This window comes from Tachysurus vachellii, chromosome 3 (genome assembly GCF_030014155.1).
Source record: "Tachysurus vachellii isolate PV-2020 chromosome 3, HZAU_Pvac_v1, whole genome shotgun sequence".
Taxonomy (NCBI): domain Eukaryota; kingdom Metazoa; phylum Chordata; class Actinopteri; order Siluriformes; family Bagridae; genus Tachysurus; species Tachysurus vachellii.
In genome coordinates this window covers 13522006-13534909 of record NC_083462.1, presented here as the reverse complement: position 1 = coordinate 13534909, position 12904 = coordinate 13522006, and the positions used below count along the sequence as shown (strand labels likewise).

The 12904-nt window shown below is 38.7% G+C and overlaps 1 protein-coding gene across 1 annotated transcript; it reads left to right on the top strand.

The window, feature by feature from the left end:
• Positions 1 to 3215: 3215 nt before the first annotated feature.
• On the top strand, positions 3216 to 11659 carry ing4 (inhibitor of growth family, member 4). Its single transcript, XM_060865836.1, has 8 exons — positions 3216 to 3488; positions 6372 to 6443; positions 6527 to 6693; positions 7573 to 7687; positions 7798 to 7912; positions 8037 to 8181; positions 9409 to 9470; positions 9570 to 11659. Exons 1-8 carry the CDS (start codon positions 3452 to 3454, stop codon positions 9607 to 9609), a joined length of 753 nt encoding a protein of 250 aa, XP_060721819.1. The 5' UTR covers positions 3216 to 3451; the 3' UTR covers positions 9610 to 11659.
• The last annotated feature ends 1245 nt before the right edge of the window (positions 11660 to 12904 follow it).

The following is a 12904-nucleotide window of genomic DNA, read 5'->3' as shown; positions in this document are numbered from 1 at the left end:
TCAGGCAATAATTGTACAAAAGAGAAATACACAATATACAGAAAGTTAAAAAAAAGAGAACTTACAGAGTCAATAACCAAAGAGGAAGGCATGTGACCAGAGTACCAAATGAGAGGGACACATTGTGTTTTATGGTAGGTTGGACCCCCAGTCGCGTAACTTGCTCTAAGCATTTATATGTCAATTAGGTTCCTGAGAATCATTTTTGAAAGAACAGGAGTAAATCCCTTCTATTAGCATGTTTGCGTCCCTCCTCCAGGGTTGGGGGATTATATCCACAGACATGCATGATTGGCATCTCTAAATTGTCAGGAGGGTGTGGGATTGTGCCTTGTGGTAGACTGGCATCCTGTCCAGGGAGAACCCTGCCTTGTGTCTGGAGTCTGCTGGGATAGACTCTAGGTTCCTCACGACTCAGTAGGATAAGAAATGTAGACAATGGATAGGAAAAAGTCTCCTGTGTAAATCAAGTGTTATTTACTAATCTTGTATGATAGTTATGATGTCATCATGAAATATGGATTAGACTGAAAACAACAATGCCAAGATGACCAATTTTAGGTCACATGGTCTCTCAGACCCACGTTCCTGATCACTTTAATCAATTTAATGCCACAGTTTATAAATGTACTTCAAAAGTACCATGACATGACATGACATGACATGACATGACATGAGAGCCATAATTTGATTCTGTATGTTGACATTTTTCCACAGGAAGTCAGGGATGATGAAGGTCAAAGAGCTGTCAGAGCATTGGGGAAAGGAAAACATTGGCGGTATAGCAGTAATAATAATAATAATAATAATAATAATAATAATAATAATAATAATAATAATAATAACCTTTATTTTCTATAGTGCCTTTAAAAGAACATCTCAAAGCGCTTTACAAAAGCAAAATAAAATCAACAAAATTACACACATAATATAATGATTAAAATTAAAGCAACAAAAATAGACAATAAAATAAGCACTATGTAAAATTACCATTAGACAAATTAAAAGCTACCCTAAAAAATAAGTTTTAAGCAGAGATTTAAAAGTGCCAAGAGATGTTGCTTGCCTTATCTCAGTTGGTAGTGAATTCCACAGTTTTGGAGCTAGTGAAGAGAAGGCCCTATCTCCGATCGATTTTAAACGAGTTAAAGGAACAGTTAAAAGACCAGTTTCAGAAGAACGAAGAGTGCGAGATGGAATATAAGGAATTAAAAGATCAGCCAAATATTGAGGAGCTAACCCGTGTAAGGCCTTGTAGGTAAGCATCAGAATCTTAAAATCAACCCTAAACCTAACGGGGAGCCAGTGCAAGGACTCCAAAACGGGAGTAATGTGATCTTTTAACTTTGTTCTAGTAAGTATTCTCGCCACCGAATTTTGCACTACCTGTAATTTATTTAAGGTAGCTTTAGACACCCCAGCCAACAAGGCATTGCAGTAATCGATACGGGAAAACACAAAAGTGTTGATCAGTCTCTCAGCAACAGAAAATGACAGAATTGGACGTAATCTGGCAATATTTCGGAGATGGGAGAACGAAGTTTTAACCGTATTTTGGATATGTGGCTCAAACGTTAAATTGGCATCAAAAATTACTTTAAAGTAAAACTTAATCTGTCTTAATCTTGAATTAAGATTTTCAGACATTCTCTCTCTCTGTCAGGAATTTGCAGAAGACTGATACACACATATAAACTCCTGCCTTCTAATCAACAGACAAAGTATTGTTTGAAAGAACAATAACAAGCAGATATCTACACAACCAAAACTACACAATGAAGAGGTGGAGCAGTCTAGCAACAGTAGAGTGATTTATCATATATTAAGTAGGACTGCATTTTCCATATAAAGTCATGGCCAAAAGTGTTGGCACCCCTGAAATTTTTCTCTCAGAAAAGTATTGCAATTAAACGTTTTGCTATACACATGTTTATTCCCTTTGTGTGCATTGAAACAACACAAAAAAAAACGGAGGAAAAAGCAAAATGACATAATTTCACACATAACTCCAAAAATGGGCCAGAAAAAATTATTGGCACCGTTTCAAAATTGTGTATAAATAAGTGTGTTTCAAGCATTTGATGCTCCTTTAAACTCACCTGGGGCAAGTGTGTAAGCAATATAAAATTCACACCTGAATGCAGATAAAAAGGAGAGAAGTTGAATCGAAGTTAAGCATGGAGAACAGAAAGAGGAGAAGAGAACTGTCTGAGGTCTTAGAACCAATATTGTGGAAAAATATCAACAATCTCAAGGTTACAAATCCATCTCCAGAGATCTAGATGTTCCTTTGTCCACAGTGTGCAACATGATCAAGAACCCATGGCACTGTAGCTAATCCTGGATAGTCCGGAGGGTGGATAAGCAGCCCCAAACAAGTTCCAAAGAAATTCAGGCTGTCCTGCAGGCTCAGGGTGCATCAGTGTCAGTGTGAACTATCCGTTGACATTTGAATGAAATTAAACGCTATGGCAGGAGACCCAGGAGGACCCCACTGCTGACACAGAGACATAAAAAAGCAAGATTCTACTGTTTACCAAAAACTGAATGAATAGAACACAGTACCTACAGTAAAATATGGTGGAGGTTCAAAGATGTTTTGGGGTTGTTTTGGTGCCTCTAGCACTGGGTGCCTTGACTTTGTGCAAGGCATCATGAAATCTGAGGATTACCAAAGGATTTTGGGTCGTAAGGGCCCAGTGGTAGAAAGCTGGGTTTGCGTCCAAGATCATGGGTCTTCCAGCAGGACAATGACCCCAAACATACTTCAAAAAGCACCTAGAAATGGATGGAAACAAAGTGTCATAGAAACGTGTATAGTCTGTTTTGTCTTGTCTTGTATAGTCTGTATTGTCTTGTATAGTCTGTATTGTCTTGTATAGTCCAAGCTAAATGTATAGTATAGTGTTATTTATATCTGTACTTTTGAGTCACAAACAGCTGAACCAAATTCCTTGTGGTTAATAAACCTGATTCTGATTCTAATTCTGATATAAATAAAAGGCAACAATAAATGATAAAAAAAACAGGTGAAATATAAATGTTTTAAATATTTGTTGACTTTTTAATGTTTTAATAAATAAATAAAACCATTCTTTGTTTAATGGCTTGAATCATGGTGACTCTTAACGTCGTGCGCAAGAAAAAATCCAAACCTTATTGGTTTATCCGGGTTTCCGTATCATTTGCATTAACCAATCATTGATCGCTGATCATTCTTTCGACATTCGACATATCTTCCCTTTCCAGGCCACTCGGCAGCGTGCAGTTACCTTTAACAATAAAGGTGGTTACAGTCACCCAGTTTATCTCATGTACACGTAAAGAGTCCTTAGTCTTGTCCTAATCATCACGATTAGTAAATCTCTCACACGTCGGGGTTTATCTTGGCTCTATTACACCACACACGAAGCCCGAAGCCTGGAACAACTTTTGTTTGTGTTTTTCCAAGATGGCGGCCGGAATGTATCTGGAGCACTATTTAGACAGTAAGCCTTTTGTCTTCATTTCAAAGCAGCGTTTAGTTCTAAAGCGTGTCATTTATATCATATTTAATCATTTAATAATGATAAAATCACGATAAACAGCCCTGTTCGCCCTTTCGTATCGAGAAACTGTGTTATTTTGTCTGAGAGGTGACGCTAGTCTTACTGTTAGCATGCAAGCTAGTAAATGTAAACACATCTAAGTGTTTTGTTTACATTCACGTCATTTATCAGACACCTTTATCATCCAGAGTGACTTACAATGCATTTCAAGTCATACAACTGAGCAATTGAGGGTTAAGGGCCTTGTTTAGGGGCCCAACAGTGGCAGCTTGGTCTACGTGGGATTCAAACTCACAACCATCTGATCAGTAGATCAACACCTTAACCATTAGACTACCACAACCTGTAGGTTATAAGATGTAACCAGTGCTATAACCTTACAGTTCGCCATTGCTAAGCTTACAACACACTAACAGCGATGAACTGTTTAGGTGCAGCTTGGTGGACGTGGGATTCGAACTCATGACCTTCTGGTGGGATTTATAACACGTAACGAGTGCTATAACCTTACAGTTGCTAAGCTTACAACGCAATCTAACAGCAATGAATTGTTTAGGGGCAGCTTGGTTAATGTGGGATTCGAACTCAAAACCATCTGGTCAGTAATCCAACTACCTTATTTGAGCAAATAATATATCACCACAATGAATACCACTTCCTAAATTTGTTTCTAAGGCTCTGTATCATATGTTGTAGAAAAAGTCTGGATAAATGTTCAGTCAACAATTTAAGAGTTGAGATCTTGAGCCAGCAATGTCCACCCCAGTCGGAAAAGGTTTGGAATTTGTGACAGTCCTGTCAGTTGAGGGGAAAAAACCCCATTCATTCACCCCCCCATCCAGCTTGTGTCTCTGTAAATTCACGCATGAGAAAGAAGACTGACGTAAACCTTGATTTGTTATAAACGTTGCTGCACTTTGTATGCTTGTGTTTTTCAGTGTTGTGTTTCACAGCAATGTTAGTTTTTAAATTTGACCTGGTTGAGCAGGGTTTACTATTATGTTGTAATATCTTTTTGCTCTTTATTCCACAACTGTGTATTAGTTGGCATGTTTTCCTTTAGTCATTGAACTAAGATGCAGCTGCTGGATCGCACTGATGAGGATCAGCTGAAGACTGTATTTTCCAAATAATGTGAAGTTCAAAGACTTGTTTGTTTGTTTTTAAATGAGTGAACTGCGGTTGTAAGCCGGTCTGTTTTTGTAGGAACATCGACTTTACATTCTCACCAACCCTGAACATGATGCTTAACAAAACGAACTGTGATTGGTTGCTTCGTGTGTCAGGCAGACGCCTTCACGGTCTGTCCTCTGCCAATAAAAGCGGGCTATGGAGACCAGACCTTCTGCCGTCAGTCTGAAGGGATCTGGTTACATGAGATTAGTCTGCTTCCATCAGGTTTCCATCACTCTGGACATTTTCACCATACAATGTGCCTTATAGCCTGTTCTCTAGTGTTCCATCTTCTGTCTTTCTTTGTGTGCTGACACGTGGTGATCAAGAGGACACTGAAAGATTTTGTTTGTTTGGAATAAACGTAGCAGTTTCTCCATGTTGGGTCCAGTGTCTGAGCTCTTGGCTCTTTTCTCCAGTTTCATATCAATCCGTTTTATTCATTTAATTCTGTAATTTTGCGCTACACTTTGGCTTTTCAGCCTCTTCCCCTGTTACATCATATCAATATTTATTGGCAAAGATGTACCTCTGAAAAGAATACACAATTTTTGCCCTTTATTCGTCATTTTAGTTCAGTCAGCTTTGCCTTTTATTAAAGTTTGTGGGTGTCACCATATCCATAGCAGATGAGCCACAAAGGCACCAGTCATTCAATCTTTCATCTGCATTACGTCTGATTTTGTTAGCATTCCAGCTGAAATTCTACCCCTGGTTGGAGTCTTGTGGCCTGGTGGTCACCCTGCCAGGGATTGATCTGCATGGTCAGACAGTGTCTAATGGGATTGCTGTGGATGGAGCCGCCCGGAGACCGTCATGGCTTCTTTGAACCAGTGTTGTCAGTCAGCTGTATGGTCTGGTCTTCACCAGCAATCAGTTAAAGACTTAAGGCAGGAAGGAATTAGTGTAGGGTTTGTGGTGAACTCGGAGTTTGTGATGACTCATTAGTTCATCAGGAGCTCTTGGTTGCACTATTATAAACTGTTGTAGAAAGGACATTATTTACATTTATATTATTCAGTTCAGTGTCACACAAATGAGGATGGGGTTCTCTTCTGAGTCTGGTTCCTCTCAAGGTTTCTTCCTCATATCATCTCAGGGAGTTTTTCCTCGTCACCTCACGCTTGATCGTTAGGGATAGAGATACAGTATTTTAAAAATGGAAAAAAGATTTTCTTTTTTCTGTTTAGTTTCCAAGACTTCTATAAACCTGCTTTGAGATAATGTGAATTGTTAAAAGTGCTATATAAACAAATTGAACTGAACTGAAATAAGAGCAGGGTCACAAAAAAGGGGAGGCGCTTAAAGGAAAAATAAAATTTTAATAAAATGTAATTAGCTGTACAAAGACCAGAGGGTAATTCACCCTGGCTTTAGTAGTGTCTGTAAATATTGGGGCCATGTAGAATGTTACTTTAATACTAATTATAATAATAGACTCTTATTGTCTATGTTAATGTTGTATTTTATTTACCACATGGCAGGAGCGAACTCTCCCACAGCCGACCCGCCGCGTCAGACGTGTGTTTTTTTTTTTTTCCCCATGTGTTTTATTATTAATGACTTGGAACAAGTTTTATTTCATGTTCACGAGTCTGTCATGGTCACCTTTTAGCTTGATGTGGTATTTTGACATTCTTCTGTCTTTAGGTATAGAGAACCTTCCCTTTGAGCTTCAAAGGAATTTTCAGCTCATGCGAGACTTGGACCAGAGGACCGAAGGTAAAGGCAGTGACGATTAATATAAACACACTGATTATTTTCATTTCCAGGATTAATGCCTTGTTGTTCATTTATTCATTTAGATCTGAAGGGACAGATCGATTCCCTGGCTCGTGACTACACGGCAAACGCCCGGACCTTGTCCTCAGAGCAGAAACTGTCTCTCCTGAAGCAGATCCAGCAGTCCTACGGGAAGTGCAAAGAGTTCGGGGACGACAAGGTCCAGCTGGCCATGCAGACCTACGAGATGGTCTGTTCCAATTTCACACAACATCCTTATTAATATTCACCCTGTATAAAAGTGGACAGGATTAAATTGTTACAGAGCTCCTTTAGAGATAACGTTAATAGCTCCTAATAATCATTATAAACTAAATGGAACTGAACAGAAGTCTTTGTTTTTTGTGGCCATTATTAGCTGAATCGTATTCGGAGTTTCTTTTACTTTTATTTTCTCATTTCTGTCATGGATTTTATATCACTAGTCCTTAACCATCGTTAGTAAAAAGCCCGAGATACAAATGAAGATGTAATTTTTATTGTTTACTTTCCCCTGTCACACTCTATTGAGGGAACTGAATAAAATCTGTTTAATCTGTAGGTTTTGCAGCTGTTTGTATCTCAGTTCATCGCTGTTAGACTGTGTTGTAAGCTTAGCAACAGCGTTCTGTAAGGTTCTAGCACTTGTTACATGATATAACCTACAGGGTGTTGTAGTCTAATGGTTATGGTGTTGATCTACTGATCAGATGGTTGTGAGTTCAATTCCCAGGTCCACCAAGCTGCCGCTTCTGGGCCCCTTGAGCAAGGCCCTTAACTCTCGGTTGCTCAGTTATATAAAAATGAGAGATGAATATAAGTCACTCTGGATGAGGGAGTCTGCCAAATGCCTTAAATGATACAACCTAAATACAGCCATTGTAACAGACAAAACGTGGATATAGAGACATAACAAATGATGCCACAAGGTGGTGCTGCTTTTTTATGCTAAGCTAGAACATCTGAATGTAGAAGTCTTGTATTCAGCACTCAGATCTGTTCTAGAGTTAAAAGCTAATCCTTTTTAATATTTAAAGCAGTTTTGTTGCCTTATTGTAGCTCTGAGTAACCCTGCCTTTTCTCCCCTAAGGTGGACAAACACATCCGGAGGCTGGACACAGATTTGGCCCGTTTCGAGGCAGACCTCAAAGAAAAACAGATCGAAAGCACAGACTACGATTCTACCTCCAGTAAGGGGAACAAGAGTAAGCGCTAATCATTTCTCCTGTAGCTCCTGACTGTCGGATCTGATAGAGTGCAATGATGGAGCGTTCATTTATTATTGACGATGATGATGATTCTGGCTCATTTGAAGGTGACCTTCGGGGGCCTAAGGAGAAAAAGGTGTCTCGCACCAGGTCAAAGGTCAAGAACTCTGACGATGACTGCAGTCCTAAGAGCAGCCAGAAGAAAGTCAAGCTAACGCAAACGTAATTCGAACTTTAATATCCCAACAATATTTGTATTGTATAGTATATGAAAAAAAATCAGCTTATAGCGCCAGACTCCACCATGTAGACTAATATATTTATGTATATATTTTTTCTCCCACAGAAACGAGTTCACGTCTCCGACTGTGAATTTCGGCAACGTTCACCCCTCGGATGTGCTGGACATGCCGGTGGACCCAAACGAGCCGACGTACTGTCTGTGCCACCAGGTCTCTTATGGGGAGATGATTGGCTGTGACAACACTGATGTGAGTTTCATGTGTTTCATTTAAAGACCTAATGAGTTCAAGTTACGTGAAATCCTCGATTTTCCAGTTTGTTTATAGGAATAAACAAACTGGAAAATTATATCTTATCATTATAGGAATCTTTGTTGTAGGAGATAAAGCTGTCGTCTTTCGTACAATGACTTAAAAAACAAAAAAACAAAACTGCTATCCTTTTTAGATCGATTATTTATTTATTTATTTATTTATTTATTTATTTGGTATTTTTCCTTTTTAAAGTTTTAGAGCTTTCTGGTTTTTTCCTCTCAGTTAATAGTAATGTTATTCATTGCATGGCTGAATTTCTTCTTTCTTCTTGGTTATTTCTTCCTTCACAAATTGAATATAACGTTAATTAAAAATGAGTTTGCACCATATTGTGCAAAACAGCGACAGACAGTAAACACATGCAATCTGTAATCAGGAATTTTGCGCTACACTTTGGCTTTTCAGCCTCTTCCCCTGTTACATCATGTCAATATTTATTGGCAAAGATGTACCTCTGAAAAGAATACACAATTTTTGCCCTTATTTCGTCATTTTAGTTCAGTCAGCTTTGCCTTTTATTAAAGTTTGTGGGCGTCACCATATCCATAGCAGATGAGCCACACAGGCACCAGTCAGTGATGTTAGAAACATTTGCACTTGAGTTCTCAGGAACATTTGCTATAAGTTCAGGAGTTAAACAGAGTACAGTGAACACCAGGAGAACAGACCCATCACACAACAGGAGCAGACACAGGATCAAAAGTCATTAAACACTCTGAATGTATTTAGAACACTGGACTTTTTATTGACCTGGAAATCAAAAAATTAGGTCCAAAACCTTCTGTCATTTTCTCTCTCTCTCTCTCTCTCTCTCTCTCTCTCTCTCTCTCTCTCTCTCTCTCTCTCTCTCTCTCTCTCTCTCTCTCTGTCTCTCTCTGTCTGTCTCTCTCTGTCTCTCGCTCTCTGTCTGTTTCTCTCTCTGTCACTCCTGTCTCTCTCTCTCTCAGTTCAATTTATTTAGTTTCATTAGCATGACTGGTGTTTACAGTGTTTAAATTAAGTATTGTTTTGAGGATCAATAAACATTATGAGAACAGGGTAAAAAGAAAAAAACCATTATAATAATCACGATAGTATCAAAAAGATTAAATAGATTGAGAACTTAAGTTTAATTAGAATAGTAATTAGCATAATTCTCTCTCTCTCTCTCTCCCCCCACAGTGCTCCATTGAGTGGTTTCACTTTGCTTGTGTTGGCCTGACCACTAAGCCCAGGGGAAAATGGTGAGTGGTCATGTGATAAGAAACTGTATCTCTGAGCATTTTTTTGTTTTGTTCTTATATATAAATGTTAACGGTCTGTTCCTCTTTAACACCCCATAGGTACTGCCCAAGATGTTCACAGGAACGCAAGAAAAAGTGAACCTTCTTTTAAAGAAGGAAAAAAATAAGCACGATATTAAATAAGGCAGAGAATGAGGTAGAACGACAAGGAAATGAGGTGCAAAGCTCCTCCACCCAAATCTCTCTCTCTCTCTCTCTCTCTCTCTCTCTCTCTCTCTCTCTCTCTCTCTCTCTCGACACTAATATAGATTCATGCTCTGCTTAATCTGGTGCTCGTCCTCCTGTCTGCTATCCTCACTTTCTTCTCTCTGTACAACAGAAAGCAGGGATGACTGATGGACGTAGGAGCTGTAGTTATAACTGTAGCTTAATTTATGTCTCTTGTAATGACTGTTACTTGTATTTTTGTTACTTTTGCTTTTTATATACATGTTTTACTTTGAGTAGTCATCGTATTGTTTGGTTGTTTTTTTTTTTTTTTTTTAAACTACGCTTTTCTTTGTACAGTTACACAAACACAGCAGTGGTGTTAAATCAGGGAACACGACACTCTGTCCTTTAAATACGGTATTTTACCAGACTTGCTGTTCTTTACCAAACGGTTTCGAGTCAAACACTGGCACGAGGTGAACCTACACAAACTAGTTCTTCTCACAGACTGTTTTTTTAATCTCTTGACATTCTCTCTTCACTTTTCATTCTTGGCGATCGTATTTTCTCAGCGTGTCCATGTTAGCTACCTTTCTCCTCACGGGTACCTCGGGAAAAGTATTTAGGGGACACGTGTATCGAGCTTCGCCGTGAGTTTCACACTCGCACACAACGCACATAAACCAGTGACTTTCACTCGTAGGTTGCTAACACACATTTCAGGTTTATTCCACAACTAGCTGCTGTGAAGAAAATTTCCTCTGGTGCTCACGAACTTTCCAAAATCGAACGGATGGCGTTAAACACAAAAAGGTGAAGAATCGCTTTTAGGCTGCGACGGTGCATTCGTGTAAACGCGGCTTAAAGGTTCCTTCGTGTATTAAACTCGCTGTATTAAAAAAACAAGCTGCAAACAAAAAAAAACGCTTGCATTTGACCTCTAATATCGATTTATTATTTTTGTTGTAATATTTTGTTGTAACATATATAATGTTTGACTGGATTATGGTGCTGTTAGAGATCGTATTAGATCGTAGGTGATTGCAGGAAAGTCATCGTTACACTCCATTGTTAATCTCTCCATCACGTGGCTGGTGCCAGAGGTTAAGGTGCTCTTCTTTCATAGTTCGCAACCTTTTATTTAAAACTCGGCTTCGATATTTAACACGGAATTTGCTAACACTTTATTTGAAACATTTATTAACACATCCATAAGCTATGCATAAATATTTTATAAAGCAGCGCCCGACAAAATGGTTTCTGTCAGAACTGGCTGAGGTTTCGTGTGACACTCGACACGTAAGCTTTCCTGATTGTTTAAAAAGGTGTCGACTTTCTACAGAGCGACGTTTTAAATACAAATCGAAGTAACGTTTTAGTTTGTGGGCTTTTACTTATTTTTTTTTTAATTTTATTTATTTTTTTTAAGCTTATCATAAATATGTAAATGAGCCTTTCAATGCAAATTGAACCAAAAAAAAAGGAAACGCTTCACGTCTATAAGAAGTAAATCGAGTAAATTCTACTACCGAAAGTGAGGGTGAAAGATGAACACTAAATACGACAGAATAACTTGAAAAGATTTACAGATTTCACTCAACACCGTGCTGACCGTTGAGGCCTTTTTTTCCCTACTGATGTAAAGACGAATGCATTAAATTACGTCAGAACTTTCACAAAATCTTCCAGGTTTTGACCCACATCTAGTATTGCTTTGTAAAAGATTTATCCCATTTTAAAATAAAGTGTTACCGTAGTTACTAGTATATCTTTAAGTGTGTGTATTTTGGCTGATTTGCTGTCACAAGGCGTTGTGTGTGTTATTAAAATATGACGTCAGCCTGAAGGTGGAATTTGCATGAAGTGTTTGTGAAGGTACTTTGATTGTAATTTGATTGTTACAGAAGTTTATACTAATGTCACATTCTGTGTTTAGTGTCTTCCATGTTGACTGAACAACGCCTGATGTCTGAAACGGATTTGTGTGTGTGTGGTTTTTATTGTCTCGCACAATATTACAGTTAAATAATTGCTTGGAAACATGAATGATCATCAGTGTTCTGTCCTTACTTAAATACAGTGTATATACACACACATGCACTCGGTCAATAACACACTCACTCATACACTCACTCTCTCTCACACTCTTTCTCACACACTCTCTCTCACACACACAGTCACTCACGCTCTCTCTCTCTGTGTGTGTGGTTTTTATTGTCTCGCACAATAATATTACAGACAAACACTCATGCTCTCACACACACTTACACTCTTTCTCACACACACTCTCTCTGTCTCACACACACACACTCTCTCTCTCTCTCACACTCACTCACTCACTCACTCACACACATACACACACACTCAATGTGTGTAGCAACAGATGTTCTGTCCAGATTTTTTAAGTCAGACACATGTTCCAGCATACAGCAGGTGTTGCCCAGGGTTACTTTCATGGTGTCCAGTCCACCTTATCTGACCTCTCAGGACAGAAAAGTTCTATGCTCTGGCTATCCGCCCTAGTCACTTAGTCACAGAGAGCAGGCAGAGGAACTATAGAGATCCAAATAGAACAAGATCCACAAATACAGTAAAATACACACAATGTCTATACATGAGTTATAACTGCATGAGCTTTAAAAACATCTTAAGACAAATGGATGATATGAAACTCAATTCTTTGAGGTATTTACATTTATGGCATTTGGCAGACACCTTTATCCAGAGCAACTTACATTTACCGCATTTATATAGCTGAGCAATTGAGGGCCTTGCTTAGGGGCCTAATACCCCCAGCACCAGAACCTAAAATAAACCTTTGCCTATTTTTTTTTTTTTTTTTTTTTTTTTGTGTGATGTTTACATCAACCATCAGAATGTGGAGGAGCAAACTGTGACATAATTGTTGTTACCGGTTCGACTGGATTTGTGTATTTTTGTTGATCTCCTATGATTTTCACACACAACAATCTCTAGAGTTTACACCGAGTGGTGGAATAAAGAGAAAAACATCCATGCACCAAATCCTTGTTGGTGAGAGAGATCTCTGATGAATGAATGTCAGAATGGATAACCCAGTGAGGAGGATGTATTACATCACCAGAAGATCACTTCAGATTCCAATTTTGTCATCCAGAAACAAAAACCTCTGGTTGCAGTGGGCACAGACTCACTCAGTCCAGCTGGTGCAGGTGGTGTAATGGTTTACTTGGCACACATTGAGC

Bases quoted from the DNA above. Each gene is read 5' to 3' on its own strand.
- ing4 (XM_060865836.1), top strand. From the start codon at position 3,452: ATGGCGGCCGGAATGTATCTGGAGCACTATTTAGACA. The intron at 6,444-6,526 runs GTAAAGGCAGTG...TTATTCATTTAG, and splicing joins CTTGGACCAGAGGACCGAAG to ATCTGAAGGGACAGATCGAT. The intron at 7,913-8,036 runs GTAATTCGAACT...TTTCTCCCACAG, and splicing joins AAAGTCAAGCTAACGCAAAC to AAACGAGTTCACGTCTCCGA.